This window comes from Leptodactylus fuscus, chromosome 2 (genome assembly GCF_031893055.1).
Source record: "Leptodactylus fuscus isolate aLepFus1 chromosome 2, aLepFus1.hap2, whole genome shotgun sequence".
NCBI classification, from domain to species: Eukaryota; Metazoa; Chordata; class Amphibia; order Anura; family Leptodactylidae; genus Leptodactylus; species Leptodactylus fuscus.
In genome coordinates, this window is record NC_134266.1 from 188204326 (window position 1) to 188219119 (window position 14794).

The window sequence follows — 14794 nt, forward strand, 5'->3', positions numbered from 1 at the left end:
CTAAATTTTGTTTGTACATGTACCCTCTTCTTTGTAAAGTGATATAGAAAATGTTAATAGTGTATAAATACAGATTCCTTTTCAAATGCTGCATAGTGCATTCCTCTCTCATTCATCTCTGAAATCTGTGAGACAACCGGATGTTATGAGTTGGGGAGTGTCCTTACACACTGTGAAACACCTTTGTAAGCGGACCCCAACGACGGAGATCTTGGTGTTAGTGTGAACGTAGTGTCTCATAATGTCTCTTTAAAGAAAAGTATCAGTGCTAAATCTATAAGAGAAATGGCACACTGGCCATTCATACAGTTGTCTGCAACGGACACTTAGACAGAAAAGATTCAGAATTTAATATATTATGGGAAGTACCAGTATATAACCCCCTCACAACCTCCATTATGCTTTTATGGCGGATGTTGGCTGTTTAACTGTGGTGGCCACCATATTATACACCCAACATCTGCCGTTTGTGGATCACAGGTATTAACAATATCAATCTAGCCCCCAAAGAAAGAAAAAGGACCAGTCTGTGTTGCATTCACCACTCTGTTCAATTCTTCTAACAGTACGCCTCCTGCGCACAGAGATTGCAGAAGCCATCTGGTTGTCGCAAATAAACTAATAAAAGAAATGTATTTTCATATTTTAAAACACCCGGTCTACACAGTTATAAAAATATTTTCGCAAACATTGATAAGATGGTATAAATAAAAAGTACATCTGGGCACGCAAAAAAAGTCGCCGTATACACCCGCATACACAGAAATAAGAAAATGTGGCGATTCTATACCCTGTGTAATTTTGGTATCGCCATTATTGTTCCAATCTACAGAATAGTGTAAAATGTCACTTTGGCTGCACATTGAATGCCTTAAATCCAAAGCCCATAATAAAGTCGTGCAACCGCATTTTTCCTCTATTTATATCCTATTCTGAATTTTTCTAGCTTCTGAGTACATCATATCGAATATTAAATGGTGGCATTACAAAGTACAATTTGCCCTGAATCAATAAGGTCTTCATATAGCTCTGTGAGCAAAAAAATTAAAAAAATTAAGACCTTTGGAAGGTGGAGAGCAAAAGCCAAAATCGAAAAATTGCTGCAGTGGGAGGGGGTTAATCAAATAGACCTATCAGGACTTACTTGGTACAACAGTATCATGCATTTGAGCTTAAACTGCTGTTTGGGCACAAAGCAGGCACACGTGTGAATGAGTCCTATGTGCTTTTGAACCGCTAATTTAGATTATTGGTTTCTGAATGCCATTTAATGTTTTCAAAAATCTTAAAATTGCACTACAAAATGGGGTCTCTTCTTGGGGAATTCTACTAGCAACTACAGGAATCTGCAAAATCAATATGTCATCTAGAAAATCCCTTTAAATCTATACCCCAAAAGCTAAAAAGCAGTGTTCCTTCCCTTCTGAGCCCTGCTGTGTGCCCAAGCAGCAGTTTACACCACATACCGTATATACTTGAGTATAAGCTGACCAGAATATAAGCCGAGGCAACATGGTGCCCAGGCCTAAAAAACATATGTTGGGCATCCACATGTGTGTATAATCCAAAAATAGTGTTATTTATCCCAAAAAGTGACCATAGTAAAACAAAATTATGTGTTTCAGTCACCTAGTTTTTAGTCAAAAATAGCAATAAAAATGATCAAAAACTCGTACATACCGAAAACTGGTACTAATTCAAATTACAAATTGTCCCACAAATAAAGAACCCTGATCTCTGTCAACTAAACAGTGAAAAAAAAAAGTTACAGGCATCAGAATACAGTGACCCAGGAAAAACTATATATATATATTTTTTAATTTACCGTATATACTAGAGTATATGCCAACCCGAATATAAGCCGAGGGCCCTAATTTTACCACAAAAAACTGGGAAAACTTATTGACTCGAGTATAAGCCTAGGGGGGAAATGCAGCAGCTACTGGAAAATTTCAAAAATTAAAATGGGTGGAGTTTTTGGGTGCAGTAGATGCTGGGGAAGGGGTGTTTTGGTTGTCTGTCTGCCCCTTCCCTGAGCTTGAGGACTGTTCCCCCCTTCCCCCTTGGAATTCAGCCTGGCTGAATATAGGGTATCTGCAGTGCTCCTATTAACCCCTTCCCGACGGAATAGGAGCACCGTAGATAACCTATTCAGCCTAGCTGTAGTCAGGCTGAATTCCAAGTGGGGGGAAAAAATCCAGTCGTCAAGCTCAGGGAAGGGGCAGACAGACAACCAAAACGCCCTCCCCTTCACCAGCACCTACCGCGCTCCAAACCCTGACCCCCACAGTTGGAAGAGATACAGCTCTGAAGGCAGCGAGATTGTTAACACCTCCTGCGTGAAAGCAGCTTGTTTACATCTTCTTAGTGTGCCTGCCTTCAGCAGAGAAGAATCTGGAATCATCTTGGGGCGGCCCTGGAGACAGTGCTGCTTCACCACTCACCCATTGCCCACAGTCAGTAGCGGACCTCTGCTCCCTTGCTCTCCAGACCCTGCCCACCCCACCACTCTATCACACGCGGGGTGACATGACTACCTAAGCTCCGGCCCACACCCGACGTGTGTCTGCGTTCCTGGCTTGCTAGCAGAAGTACCGTAAGTACACTTCTGCAGTTTGAAATTAATAGTAAGCCTATCGGCAGCAGTGCTGCTCCATCGGCTGCCCACAGGTGTCTTGCGGACTGTTGCTCTAGCACTTGACTCGAGTATAAGCAGGGGGGGGGGGGAGCTTTTTCAGCACAAAAACTGTGCTGAAAAACTCAGCTACAACTTCTTTGTAGCCAAGATAACCCACTTAATAGTTTTAGGAGTGCGTATCACTGATGACAAAAAGTGGGCACAACATATTGGGCACCGAAATGGCATGTGCCTTTAAAAATTTAAATTTTCACTTTGTACATTCATTTTTCGGAAGCACTGTTACTTTTAAGGGATTTCCATTGTACTTACACTTTAGGGGCCATGAAAATGATACATAGATCCTGAAATATAATCTGCTTTCCAAAATCCAAATAATGCTCATTCTATTCCGAGCCCTGCCACGTGCCCATGCATCATTTTACGACCACATATGGGGTATACCTGTGTTCAGGAGAAATTGTGTAACAAACTGTCAGTTTTTTTTTTCTTCTTTAACCCCTTGTAAAAATGAAAAATTGGGGGCTAAATGGACAATTTATTGTAAAAATATTTTTCATTTTTACGTACCAATGCTAATAAAATCTGTGAAACAGCTGTGGGGTTTACACCCCAGATGAGATTCTCATCTTTAAAATGAATCTAAAATTATCTTCGTAGCCCAAACAAGTCCTGGGATATTTGCATTGGACGTAAGGACGTAGTAGCTATGTCCTCAGTTAGAGAAGTGCCATCCTGGGAGGACGTAGAGCTACGTCCTTGGCAAGAAAAAGGTTAAGGTACTCTTTAGCCCCGGTCCTTAAGGCTTTAACCCCTTAAGGACCAGGCCATTTTTTGGTTTCGCATTTTCGTTTTTCCCTCCTCACATTTCAAGAGCCATAACTTTTTCATTTTTCAGTTCACAGAGTCACATGATGGCTTATTGTTTGCGGGACAAATTGTACTTTGTAATGGCACCATTCAATATGCTGTGCAATGTACTGGGAAGCTGGAAAAAAAATCAGAATGAGGCGCAATTGGAGAAAAAATGCATTTGCGCCATTTTCTTATGGGTTTAATTTTTACAGCATTCACTGTTTGGTACAAATGACATGTTACCTGTGTTCTACGTGTCAGTACAAACGCGGTGATACCAAATTTATATAGTATTTGAAATTTTTTGATACTTTTAAAAAAATGATAAACTTTGCAAAATAGAAAAAAAAATTTGTGTCATCATGTTCTAACACCTGTAACTTTTTCATATTTCCATGTATGGAGCTGGTTGTGGTGTCTTTTTATGCGGGACAAGATGACGTTTCTATTGATACCATTTGGGGAAAGATCCGATGGTTTGATCACTTTTTATTCAATTTTTTATAGGAGGCAAAGTGTTGAAAAAAACGCTTTTTTGGCTGTTTTTATTTTTTTTGCCGCTACGCCGTTCGCAGTACGGGATAAATGTTTTAATATTCTAATAGTTCAGGCATTTTGGAGCGCAGGGATACCTAATATGTTTATGTTTAATGTTCTTTAATTACTTTTATAGCTGATCTAGGGAAAGGGGGGTGATTTGAACTTTTATATTTTTTTTATTTTTTTTAATACTTTTAAAAACTTTTTTTTTTCTTCTGTTACATTTATGATCAGACCCCTTAGGTACCTTGAAACCTAGGGAGTCTGATCGCTCATACTATTCACTGCGATACTACAGTATTGCAGTGAATAGCAAAATCGCAGCACTTCTATTAGACGATGCCTCTGGCATCGTCTAATAGATCTCATGCAGAGACAAGCCTGGAAGCCTTCAATAGGCTTCCGGCTGTCATAGCAACCGATCACCGCCCTCATGTGACGTTCAGGAGGGCAGCGATCGGCAAAACATGGCGGCGCCCATGCCGCCGGCGCCGTTTACACACTGCGGTCACGTTTGACCGCAGTGTGTAAAGGGTTAACAGCAGCGATCGGCTCGGGCACCGACCGCTGCTGTTAGTGGCAGGTCCTGGCTGTATTATACAGCCGGCATCTGCCGTGTATGGAGCGAGCTCAGCGTGTGAGCTCGCTCCATACATCCCCATGCGACCCATGACGTACAGTTACGTCAAGGGTCGCTAAGGGGTTAAAGGGTTTGGCCAATATTAGACCTGGTACAATAATTAGACTTCTGCCTGGTAATGAGCTGTGCACCTGTGTCCATCACATGTCCATGGACCGTATCTCGCATGACCATGGTCAGAATTTCATCTACCAGAAGTAAGCAGAATAAATGACAACAAGCAGAGATCTAGAAAACTGTGGACTTGATACAGAAAGTATATTGAAAAATTTATATACAAACAATAACATTTCTGTCTCAATAATGGTTTAAAAGTAGCGAACCCTTTTAAAGGCATTGTCTAGGACAGTGATGGCGAACCTATGGCACGCGTGCCAGAGAGGGCACGCAGAGCCCCCTCTGCTGGCACGCGTGCTGTCGCCCTGATCGCTCACTAACGGCGAATCCGATGCAGGATTCCCCGTTAGTGAGCGATCGCTGCCTTCAGCTGGTTGTGCAAATGCGCATCCAGCTGAAAGCTGTCAGTGTAGCTCAGTGTAGGCCACGCGTACTACGCGGCCTACACTGACTACAGAGTGTGACCTCTGAACAAGCGCGGGCGTGATGACGTAAGTCATCAGCGCGCGCAGTGAACAGAAGAGAGAACACCCGGCAGCTCTTCAGGTAACTATATTGTGTTTGTTTGCACTGTCAGGGGAGGGGGGCAACGGTAGACATTTCATGTTGTGTAGGAGGGGGCTACTGTAGACTTTCATGCTGTGTGGGTAGGGGGCTACTGTGGACCATTTTATGCTGTATGGGAGGGGGCTACTGTGGACCTTTCATGTTGTGTGGGAGGGGGCTACTGTAGACTTTCATGCTGTGCGGGTAGGGGGCTACTGTGGACCATTTTATGCTGCTACTGTGGATCTTTCATGCTCTGTGGGAGGGGGCTACTGTGGACCAGTTCATGTTGTGTGGGAGGGGGCTACTCTGGACCATTTCATGCTGTGTGGGAGGGGGCTACTGTGGACCATTTCATGTTGTGTGGGAGGGGGCTACTGTGGACCATTTCATGTTGTGTAGGAGGGGGCTACTGTGGATCTTTCATGCTCTGTGGGAGGGGGCTACTGTGGACCATTTCATGTTGTGTGGGAGGGGGCTATTGTGGACCATTTCATGTTGTGTGGGAGGGGGCTACTGTGGACCAGTTCATGTTGTGTGGGAGGGGGCTACTGTGGACCAGTTCATGTTGTGTGGGAGGGGGCTACTGTGGACCAGTTCATGCTGTGTGGGAGGGGGCTACTGTGGACCAGTTCATGCTGTGTGGGAGGGGGCTACTGTGGACCAGTTCATGCTGTGTGGGAGGGGGCTACTGTGGAGTATACAGGTATAATCCTGTGTGGGGGCCACTGTGGGCCAGATTGTACTGTGTGGGGGGCCACTGAGGGGCAGATTGTACTGTGTGGGGGGCCACTGAAGGGCAGATTGTACTGTGTGGGGTCCCCTCACTATGTATATCACACAGTATTTGTTTTATAGCAGACGTGAAATTAGTACAGGATGTAATAACATTGCACGGTAAACTATAAAACAGATCCTGTGCGATGTAAATAGTGAAAATTAATTGTTTAAAAGTACAGAATGCAGAGACCTTTACCTTTCAGTACAAGATCTGTAAAGCCCCAGTCACATGACTGTAATTTGTGGGTCCGCAATTGTGGACCCACAGAGTTTTAAGGTTAAATTGCCGTGTTGGCACTCCGTGATAATTTATTTGGTTTTGGGTTGCAGTTTAGGCACTCGGTCTCAAAAAGGTTCGCCATCACTGATCTAGGATAACCCATTGTTTTTTTCACCTTCAGCTCCTTGCAAAAAAAACAAAACAATACTCTCCTCTCCCTGATGTTCTGGTGTCTCCCACCGTGGTCTGGTCTTCCTGCTTTGGGATCTTCTCAAGACCCTGGAGCAGCAGAATTGGGTCGTGGTGGGAGCACAAGGGACAGGTGAGTATGGGTGGTTGACTTAGGGCTCGTTCACATCTGCGTCGCCCTCTCCGTACTGCAGGTTTCCGTTTCCTGCCTAAAACAGAGGCAGGAGACGGAAACCTGCAGGAGTCTCTCTCACCCATTGATTTGAATGGGTGAGAGAGATGTCCGGCCGTGAGCGGCGGTGAGCGTTTTGCGCTCTCCGCCGCGAAACCGGGTTTTATAATCCGGACACAGATTCGGACATGCAGTACTCTGTTTCCGGATAAAAAAATCCGGTTTCGCGGCGGAGAGCATAAAACGCTCACCGCCGCTCACGGCCGGACCCGGTCTGTGCTTTCCGTCTTCTGGCATGCAGAAGACGGAAAGCACAGAACGGAAAGAAGAACGCAGGTGTGAACCTAGCGTCAAATAGAAATAATGTAAGCTGCTTATAGAGAGAGCAAAGTAAAAATCTAACTTCCCAGTTCTACTCAAATGGCACGTCATTGATGTGCAGTCAGTCACGATCCGTTTATATACAGGTCCCCTGGCTTGCCACCACTGGAATTGTCGACATGTAAATGGAAAGTTTTGTTTTATTTACGTGACTTGCAGCCTACATGAGCAAATGTATATATTTTTCTTATACGTACTATTCATTGAAGTGTAAATGCATAATAAACAATGAAACCAGAGTGTAGTTTACTTTCTCATACAACCAAGCTCAATTCCACATAATAATAAATAATAGAAATACCAAAATCTGAGAAAAGAATCAATAAATTGAATGCAACTCAGTGAACTGGAAGGATAGGAGTTATAACGTTCTGCAAAACACTAGTAAAATGTAAATCTTTCTGTTGCAGCAAAGTGTATTTATAGGATGATTGAAAGCAGAACATGTCCTATGTAAATCAAGCTTACTAATATGTAGTCAGAGAGGGCGGGGAGAAGCTTTAGCCTAGTCACACTGTCCCCTCACATATCACACCTCCTGGGCATGTCTGATCTTTCCCTCACTGCCCACTAACCTCCTGACATGACAAGGGAGATGTTGGTCCTGCCCAGGAGATGTGCTTAGCAAGGGTACAGCATCACTAGTCTGAAGCTGCTCCTCCTCCGCCATGATTACTTGAATTAAGTTATGTATGGCGTTTTATGTTTTCCAATATTTATACCTAAACTTGTACTTACTACAATACAGATGGAATTACTTCATTCTGAATATGATAGGACCTCATAGATTGTAAACTCTTATGAGCAGGGCCCTCACTCCTGTTATTTGATATGCAATGTCGATTATTGTCTGTTCATTTACCGTCTGTAGTTCTGTGAAATATAATTGTGGAAAAAATGTGCTATATAAATAGTTTTTTTATTATCATTTATTTATTATTATTATTATTGTCCCGTTTATGGTGGGGAAACGCACCTGACAAGTTCCATTTAACAAATTAACCCCCCCCCTTCTTTCCAGTTCACCACCTCATTTAACACATCCTTGTGATTACTTCTTGTATGATACAGTTTATACTAGTGCAGGGGTCCTCAAACTTTTTAAACAGTGGGCCGGAGGCAGAGCAGGTTGCACTGACATCGGGAGCGGTGCGCTCCAATAGGTAAAGTGAAGTGCGCTCCATGGCCTGGCCCGAGCTCCCCAGGAGCTTCATTATAAATGCACGCTTGTCGGCGGCGCCAGGCAGAAGTGCTTGGCGGGCCGCATATGGCCTGCGGGCCGCAGTTTGAGGACCCCTGTACTAGTGTATATCATAGAGTTCAGCATTGTGGTATTACTATTTATTATTTATTTACATAGCACCATTAATTCCATGTGAATGGGTTTTACATACATAGGATAATGAATTAAAAACAAACTACTGTAGATGACCAACATCCTACAGGTAGGAAAAAAGGCCCTGCCTGCAGGCTTACCGTCTCTATGGGAAGATAGGTGGGTACAGTAGGTGAGTGGAACAGTTACTCATATGGTGGCATAGTGGTAGCAAGGTTAAGGATGCTACTTTGTATAGAGGTTGTGATTGTGGGTGACAGTGGATTGAATCACAGTTACTTCTAGAATATGGGGGTACTATATCGTGCTATGTTCCTCCTTTTTAAACTGGAATTATTTTTGTCTTCAAATTACTTTTCTTGTACCTAGGATCTAAATATTCTTTTGCTTTTACAATGCATTAGAATAATACAAACATGTCAGCTACTGATATTTAATTATTTCATGATCTTTCAAGAACATCTTGCGTCCTCATTCTCCATACATTTTTCAGCATATTTATTTCAATTTTCTTTTTCTTTTTTTTTAATAGACATTTGACAAGATTCTAATTGCTAACAGAGGAGAGATTGCATGCAGGGTAAGTTTTTCCATCACAATCTAATTGTCCAGGCGCTTACAAATGATGCAAGTCAGTACCTACAGTAGACGCTTACGTGCTATTTATTTTTCACAAACCTTACTTGTTTCCACTTTTTTTTTTTTAAGCTGCTGGACAGAGCTGTGAACTCTGTCTTTGCTTACCTATAGGGAGTTTGAGGTAGACATGACTGGTTCAGGCTGCTGTGCTGTTGTGTACAATCTCAAGTGTTTGACAGGATCACTTTGTAGCGGTGATCCATTCACATGACAGCTGGGGAAGGCTCCCAGACTTGTCTCTGCATCTCTTCTATTACAGGCAGCTCTATGCAACCTTTAATAGAAATGGCGGCATTTTGCAATGCATTAATATTGTAATACATTGCGTTAGAAATCGGACGTTCCAAAAAAAAAGTAAAAAAAAATTATATATATTGGTATACTTAAAGTGAAATGCATTAAGTATTCCTATGTCTGAAAATGTTCAGTCAACAAACGTATAAAATATTTTCCCCATGTAGTGAATGTTGTAGTGGAGAAAAAAAAAAATCTAAAGAGTCAAAATGCCGCTTTTCCACTTCATGTAAAAATTTGAATAAAAATCGATCACCGCAATAGACCTTCCCCAAAATTTTATAACTAAAAAGTAAAATCTTGCCCCACAAAAAGACATCTTTTGCATCCCTAGCGTTAAAACAAAGCCCACAATGACACAAATGATGAATATCGCTTTATTTATTAAAGGATTTCGCGTTTTGGGGTTTTGCGTCGTTGCATCTGAGGAGAGTGCCATACAATTTTTACTTCACTTTTCATCAGTGTACACACTCTTCTTCACCTACCGATTCTCTATGGCAGTATCGTGCCCCCCCCCTCAGTATTATATGCTCCACAGTATGGCCCCCCCCTCAGTATTATATGCTCCACAGTATGGCCCCCCCCCTCAGTATTATATGCTCCACAGTATCGCCCCCCCCTCAGTATTATGTGCTCCACAGTATCGCCCCCCCCCCTCAGTATTATATGCTCCACAGTATCGCCCCCCCCCTCAGTATTATATGCTCCACAGTATCGCCCCCCTCAGTATTATATGCTCCACAGTATCGCCCCCCCCTCAGTATTATATGCTTCACAGTATGCCCCCCCCACGTACAGTATTATATGCTCCTCAGTACGCCCCCACCACTGTATTATATGTACCTCAGTACACCCCCTACCCCACAGTATTATATGCTCCTCAGTATGGCCCCCCACCACACAGTGTTATATGCTCCTCAGTACACCTCCCAGCCCGCTGTATTATATACTCCTCAGTACCCCCCCCGTACTATATGTTCCTCAGTACGCTCCCCCACCCCACTGTATTATATACTTCTCAGAACCCCCTACTGTATTATGTATAATCCGTTTTTATTGAAATTTTCATAATGAGAAAACAAGAACAAACAAAGAAATTCATAAAAGGGGCACGCAGGCCCCAATCAACATATATAGCAATAAAAGATGAAGAGGGAGCACCCCCAACTGATAGGGCTCAATGGAATATACTGAATGCTGATAAAGAGAATAGAAACTGGCCACACGGACCAGATATCTTAGACTGCAAAGACATACAGGGAACAGGGAAAGGGGACAAGGCCCCGGAGAAATTGAACTAACAGACAATACCACACACACAAACAAAAGAGAGAGAGAGGATGGGACAACAAAACATAGGGGTGAACCAGGAAGGAAAGAGAGAGAGACAAAGAGAGAGCAAAAAGGATCAGAGAAGTAACCAGATCCTTACTCAGGAAAAAGTAGAAGAAAAATCAGAGGACTCCTGGAATACCACCCAGGGCTGCCAGAGCTGCTCATACTTAGAGGGGTCGGGAGAATCCTCCACAACCAGGGCCTCCATTCTCCGGATAAGGAGGAATACTTGGAGGAACTCAAGAAGGGTAGGCGGAGTAGGGCTGCGCCAATGCCACGGAATGACAGCCCTGGTGGCCGTGAGGAAATGCCCCAGCAGATCCCTTTTGATGTCGGACAACTTACCAGGAATGAGCGATAGTAAGCCCAGTTGAGGCAAGACCACAACTGTGCGTTCACACACTCTAGAATAGAGGGAGAAGATCGCATCCCAAAATGGTCGGAGCACAGAGCACTCCCACCAAATATGGAGCATAGTGCCCCTCTCTGGAACAGCAGGGAAAATAGTATGAAGGAGGTCAGGACATCTATACCATCTGGTAAGGATCTTAAAACTCCTCTCCTGCGCACTACAGGGCAAAGCTAATTTGTGGGAAAGAGTGAAGGCCTTGTCCCAATCGGCAGGCGGAAGACTTGAGGAAAACTCAGCATTCCATGAGGCCACATATGAGGGAAGCCCCTGTGTAGCCTCATTAAAAAGAAGATCATACAGAAGAGACAGCACACGTTGGGGAGGATCTGAGGAGACAGCGATGGACTCCAGCGCTAACAAAGGTGTAGAGAGCTGGGGAGAGAGAGAACTTACTTAAAAAGGATGTCAACTGGCCATACTCCAACCAGGAGAGGCGGAGGTCCGGATGCGTCAGGCAGAGCTGGGCGAAAGGAAGGAGGGGGGAATCACCTACAACCTACTGGAGGCAAACATCATCAGCCTTATCCCAGCAGAGGAATCTAGACTCTGAGCAACCTGGGGGAAACTTGGGATTAGCAAACAGAGGAGTCAACGGGCCCGGAACCTGTGCCAACATCCCAGTAGAACACACAAGGTCCCAGACCTTGAGGAAATGCAGGGAAAGGACAGAGTGTCCGGAAGACTTAGGACAGAAATGCGGCGGGATCCACAGCAGGGCAGAGAGAGAGGGCGAAATCAGGTCAGCCTCTATAACGACTCATTGTTTGTCGCAACGTTGGAACTGCCAGTCAGAGAGACGAAGCAGAACCGAGGAGCAGTAGTACAGTCTAATATTAGGCAATCCTGCTCCCCCTCTGTCCTTGCGGCGAGTGAGAGCTTGAAAACTAAGTCTACTCTTCGACGCTCCCACACAAATTTCCCAAATAAGGACTGGACGTGATTGAGGAAGTCGCGGGATAACGGAATGGGGAAAGTTTGAAACAGGTATAGGTACCTCGGGAGAATGTCCATTTTAAGGGCGTGAATGCGACCAAACCAAGATAACGACTTGGCACCATAATAGCGCAAATCAGACGTAACCCTCTCGAGAAGTGGAAGATAATTCAGTCGGAACAGGTGGGAGGGATCGGTCGGGATATGAATTCCGAGATACTTAGAGGTAGATTGCCAACGAAATGGGAACTCACGTGTGAGAAAGACGATCTCTGCCGGGGGGAGCGAAACGTTGAGAGCTTCTGTTTTGGAGAGATTAACTTTAAAGTTGCTAAGATGGCCAAAGCAAGCAAACTCTCAGAGAACGGCTGGGAGCGACACCCGTGGTTGTGAGATATACAAAAGGAGGTCGTCTGCATAAAGCGCCGCCTTAACCTAGCGGGAGCCCAACCGCAGGCCGTGGATCTCCGAGCAGCGCCGGATCGCCACAGCAAGATGCTCCATGACTAGAGCATAAAGCAATGGCGACAGGGGGCAGCCCTGACGGGTGCTGTTCCTAACCGAGAAAGAGTCTGAAAGAACCCCATTAGCTCCAACCCATTCAGTAGTGTCACCGTAGAGGGCGACCACCTTGCTCAGAAAACCAGAACCCACCCCAAACTGGCTAAGCGTCTCACGCAGGAAGCTCCAGTGAAGCTCCAGTGAAGCCTTTTCGGCGTCGACCGATAGCAAACACAAAGGCAACTTGGAGGAACGAGCCGCAGAGACAGGCAATATAGTTTTGCATACATTATCCCGAGCTTTGCGTCCGTAAATAAAGCCAACTTGGTCGTTATGTACCAAGGCCGGCATAATGGGGGACAATCTGTTCGCAAGCAATTTTGCGAAGATTTTAACATCGGACGGTAGCTGGCTGGGAGGGCAGGGTCCTTGCCAGATTTAGGGAGTACGGTGATCAGGGCCCCCCACTGTATTATATGCTCCTCAGTACACAAATTCACATACACCTGAAAGCAGCAATCCGCTCACTAACGGGGAATCGGATTCCCCGTTAGTGAGCGATCCAGGCAACAGCGCGCGGGCCGGATAAATGTTCTCGGCGGGCCGCAGTTTGAGGAGCCCTGCTCTACGGCCATCACCAGTCAGTCGGTTCATGGGTGACTGCAACAACCCTCATATTTATATACTGCCATCTTTGATGTCTTAGAACCACTGGGTAGCGACTTTCATTCCAGTCTAATTTGGAGCTTAGACTGGTAAACCGCAAGTGACTTCATACACAGTCCCAATCAAGATTGCATACCATTCTGTGTTTCTTTTCATCCTCGTCATTATTCTAAATTATTTTTTTTCCCCTAGTACGTTGTATGGAATATTAATTGGTATCATTACGAAGCACAATTTGTCCCACAAAAATTAAGCCCTCATATGGTTCTGTGAAAAGAAAAGTAAAGTTATGGGGTTTTTCATCCCAAACCCCTGGACTATTATTATATTTTTTTAACAACACCAAAAAACCTCCTGTGCTTTTCTGTCAACTACTATAAAAGATTAATCGGGCATTCTACCCCAAATACAATTAATGGCAATTATTTAGGTCACACCCCTTTTAAAACATGCCCTTTTAGGCTGTATTCACACAGAGTAACGCCAGGCGTTTTTTGTGTGTTTTTTGCACATAGCGCCGCGTTTACGCCGCGTAGCGCCGCGTTAACGCCGCGTATACGCCGCGTTAACGCCGCGCTATTTAGCGGTGGCGTTGCCCGGCGTTAACGCGGCGTATACGCGGCGCTACGCGGCGTAAACGCGGCGCTATGTGCAAAAAACACACAAAAAACGCCTGGCGTTACTCTGTGTGAATACAGCCTTACAGTATGAGTATGTGTTGGGTGAACCTCACGAGATTTCTCTCGAGATTTGCTTTAATGGCTTTGTTTGAACCAGTTTCTCTTCAGACTCCAGATTATAATAGGTGGAGGCTCAGGTGAGGTGATCATACCAAAAAACCAACAGTGTTTTTGACCTCTCCTGGGCTCTGGCGGCGTGAATCCTGCTGTCTCCGGGGTCTTCTGACTGATGTCAGGGACTGCTGCTGCTCAATCACAATAGCAGTTTCTTTTGGAACACGTTTGGTTCAAACGAATTTGCATGTGGAATAAATATTGTAAAAACCGAAATAAACTAACCGCCGTGAACAAAATCATGTCGCTAGTTCCTAGTTGATGTTTGGTTATTTTTTGATTATTTGTTCAGTTTTACTTGTTTGTAAATTGTAATGCACTTGCATATGCAATTGTAATTTACAGGTTGGAACCATTTTTTGCTGTAATAAAAAAAAATAAAAAAATAATGAAATCTTTTGTGCCACTAGGTAATGAAGACCTGCAGAAAACTGGGTATAAAAACTGTTGCAGTGCACAGTGATGTTGATTCAGCAGCGGTGAGTTTCTTTGTATGCTTTAATCTTTGCAAACATAGCCTTTTTTCATTCTACCCGTTGTATTTGTTCATTTATAGGGTTCTTCACAAACACAATAAGCCAGCTATTCACTGGTCCTGGTCTCTAAAGACCGGCCAATTGTAAATTTACGGCCGGCCTCCAGAGACCCCCTTGACGGGGATCGGGAGACTCGATAACGTTTTAACCCTTTGGATCCCACAGTCAAACATGACAACAGGATCCAAAGGGTTCCGCTAAGTATATGTACCCCCCGCAGTGAAATGCGGGGAGGGGGGTGTCAGTATCAGTAGTATGCAGCCTTGG

The 14794-nt window shown here is 44.4% G+C and overlaps 1 protein-coding gene across 1 annotated transcript in view; it reads left to right on the top strand.

The window, feature by feature from the left end:
- Nucleotides 1-14794, top strand: part of PCCA (propionyl-CoA carboxylase subunit alpha) — a 360616-nt gene that overhangs the window by 19227 nt on the left and 326595 nt on the right. Inside the window, exons 3-4 of the mRNA XM_075265336.1 lie at nucleotides 8947-8994; nucleotides 14402-14470. Coding sequence (XP_075121437.1) covers nucleotides 8947-8994; nucleotides 14402-14470 — 117 coding nt within the window. The remainder of the gene's footprint in view (nucleotides 1-8946; nucleotides 8995-14401; nucleotides 14471-14794) is intronic.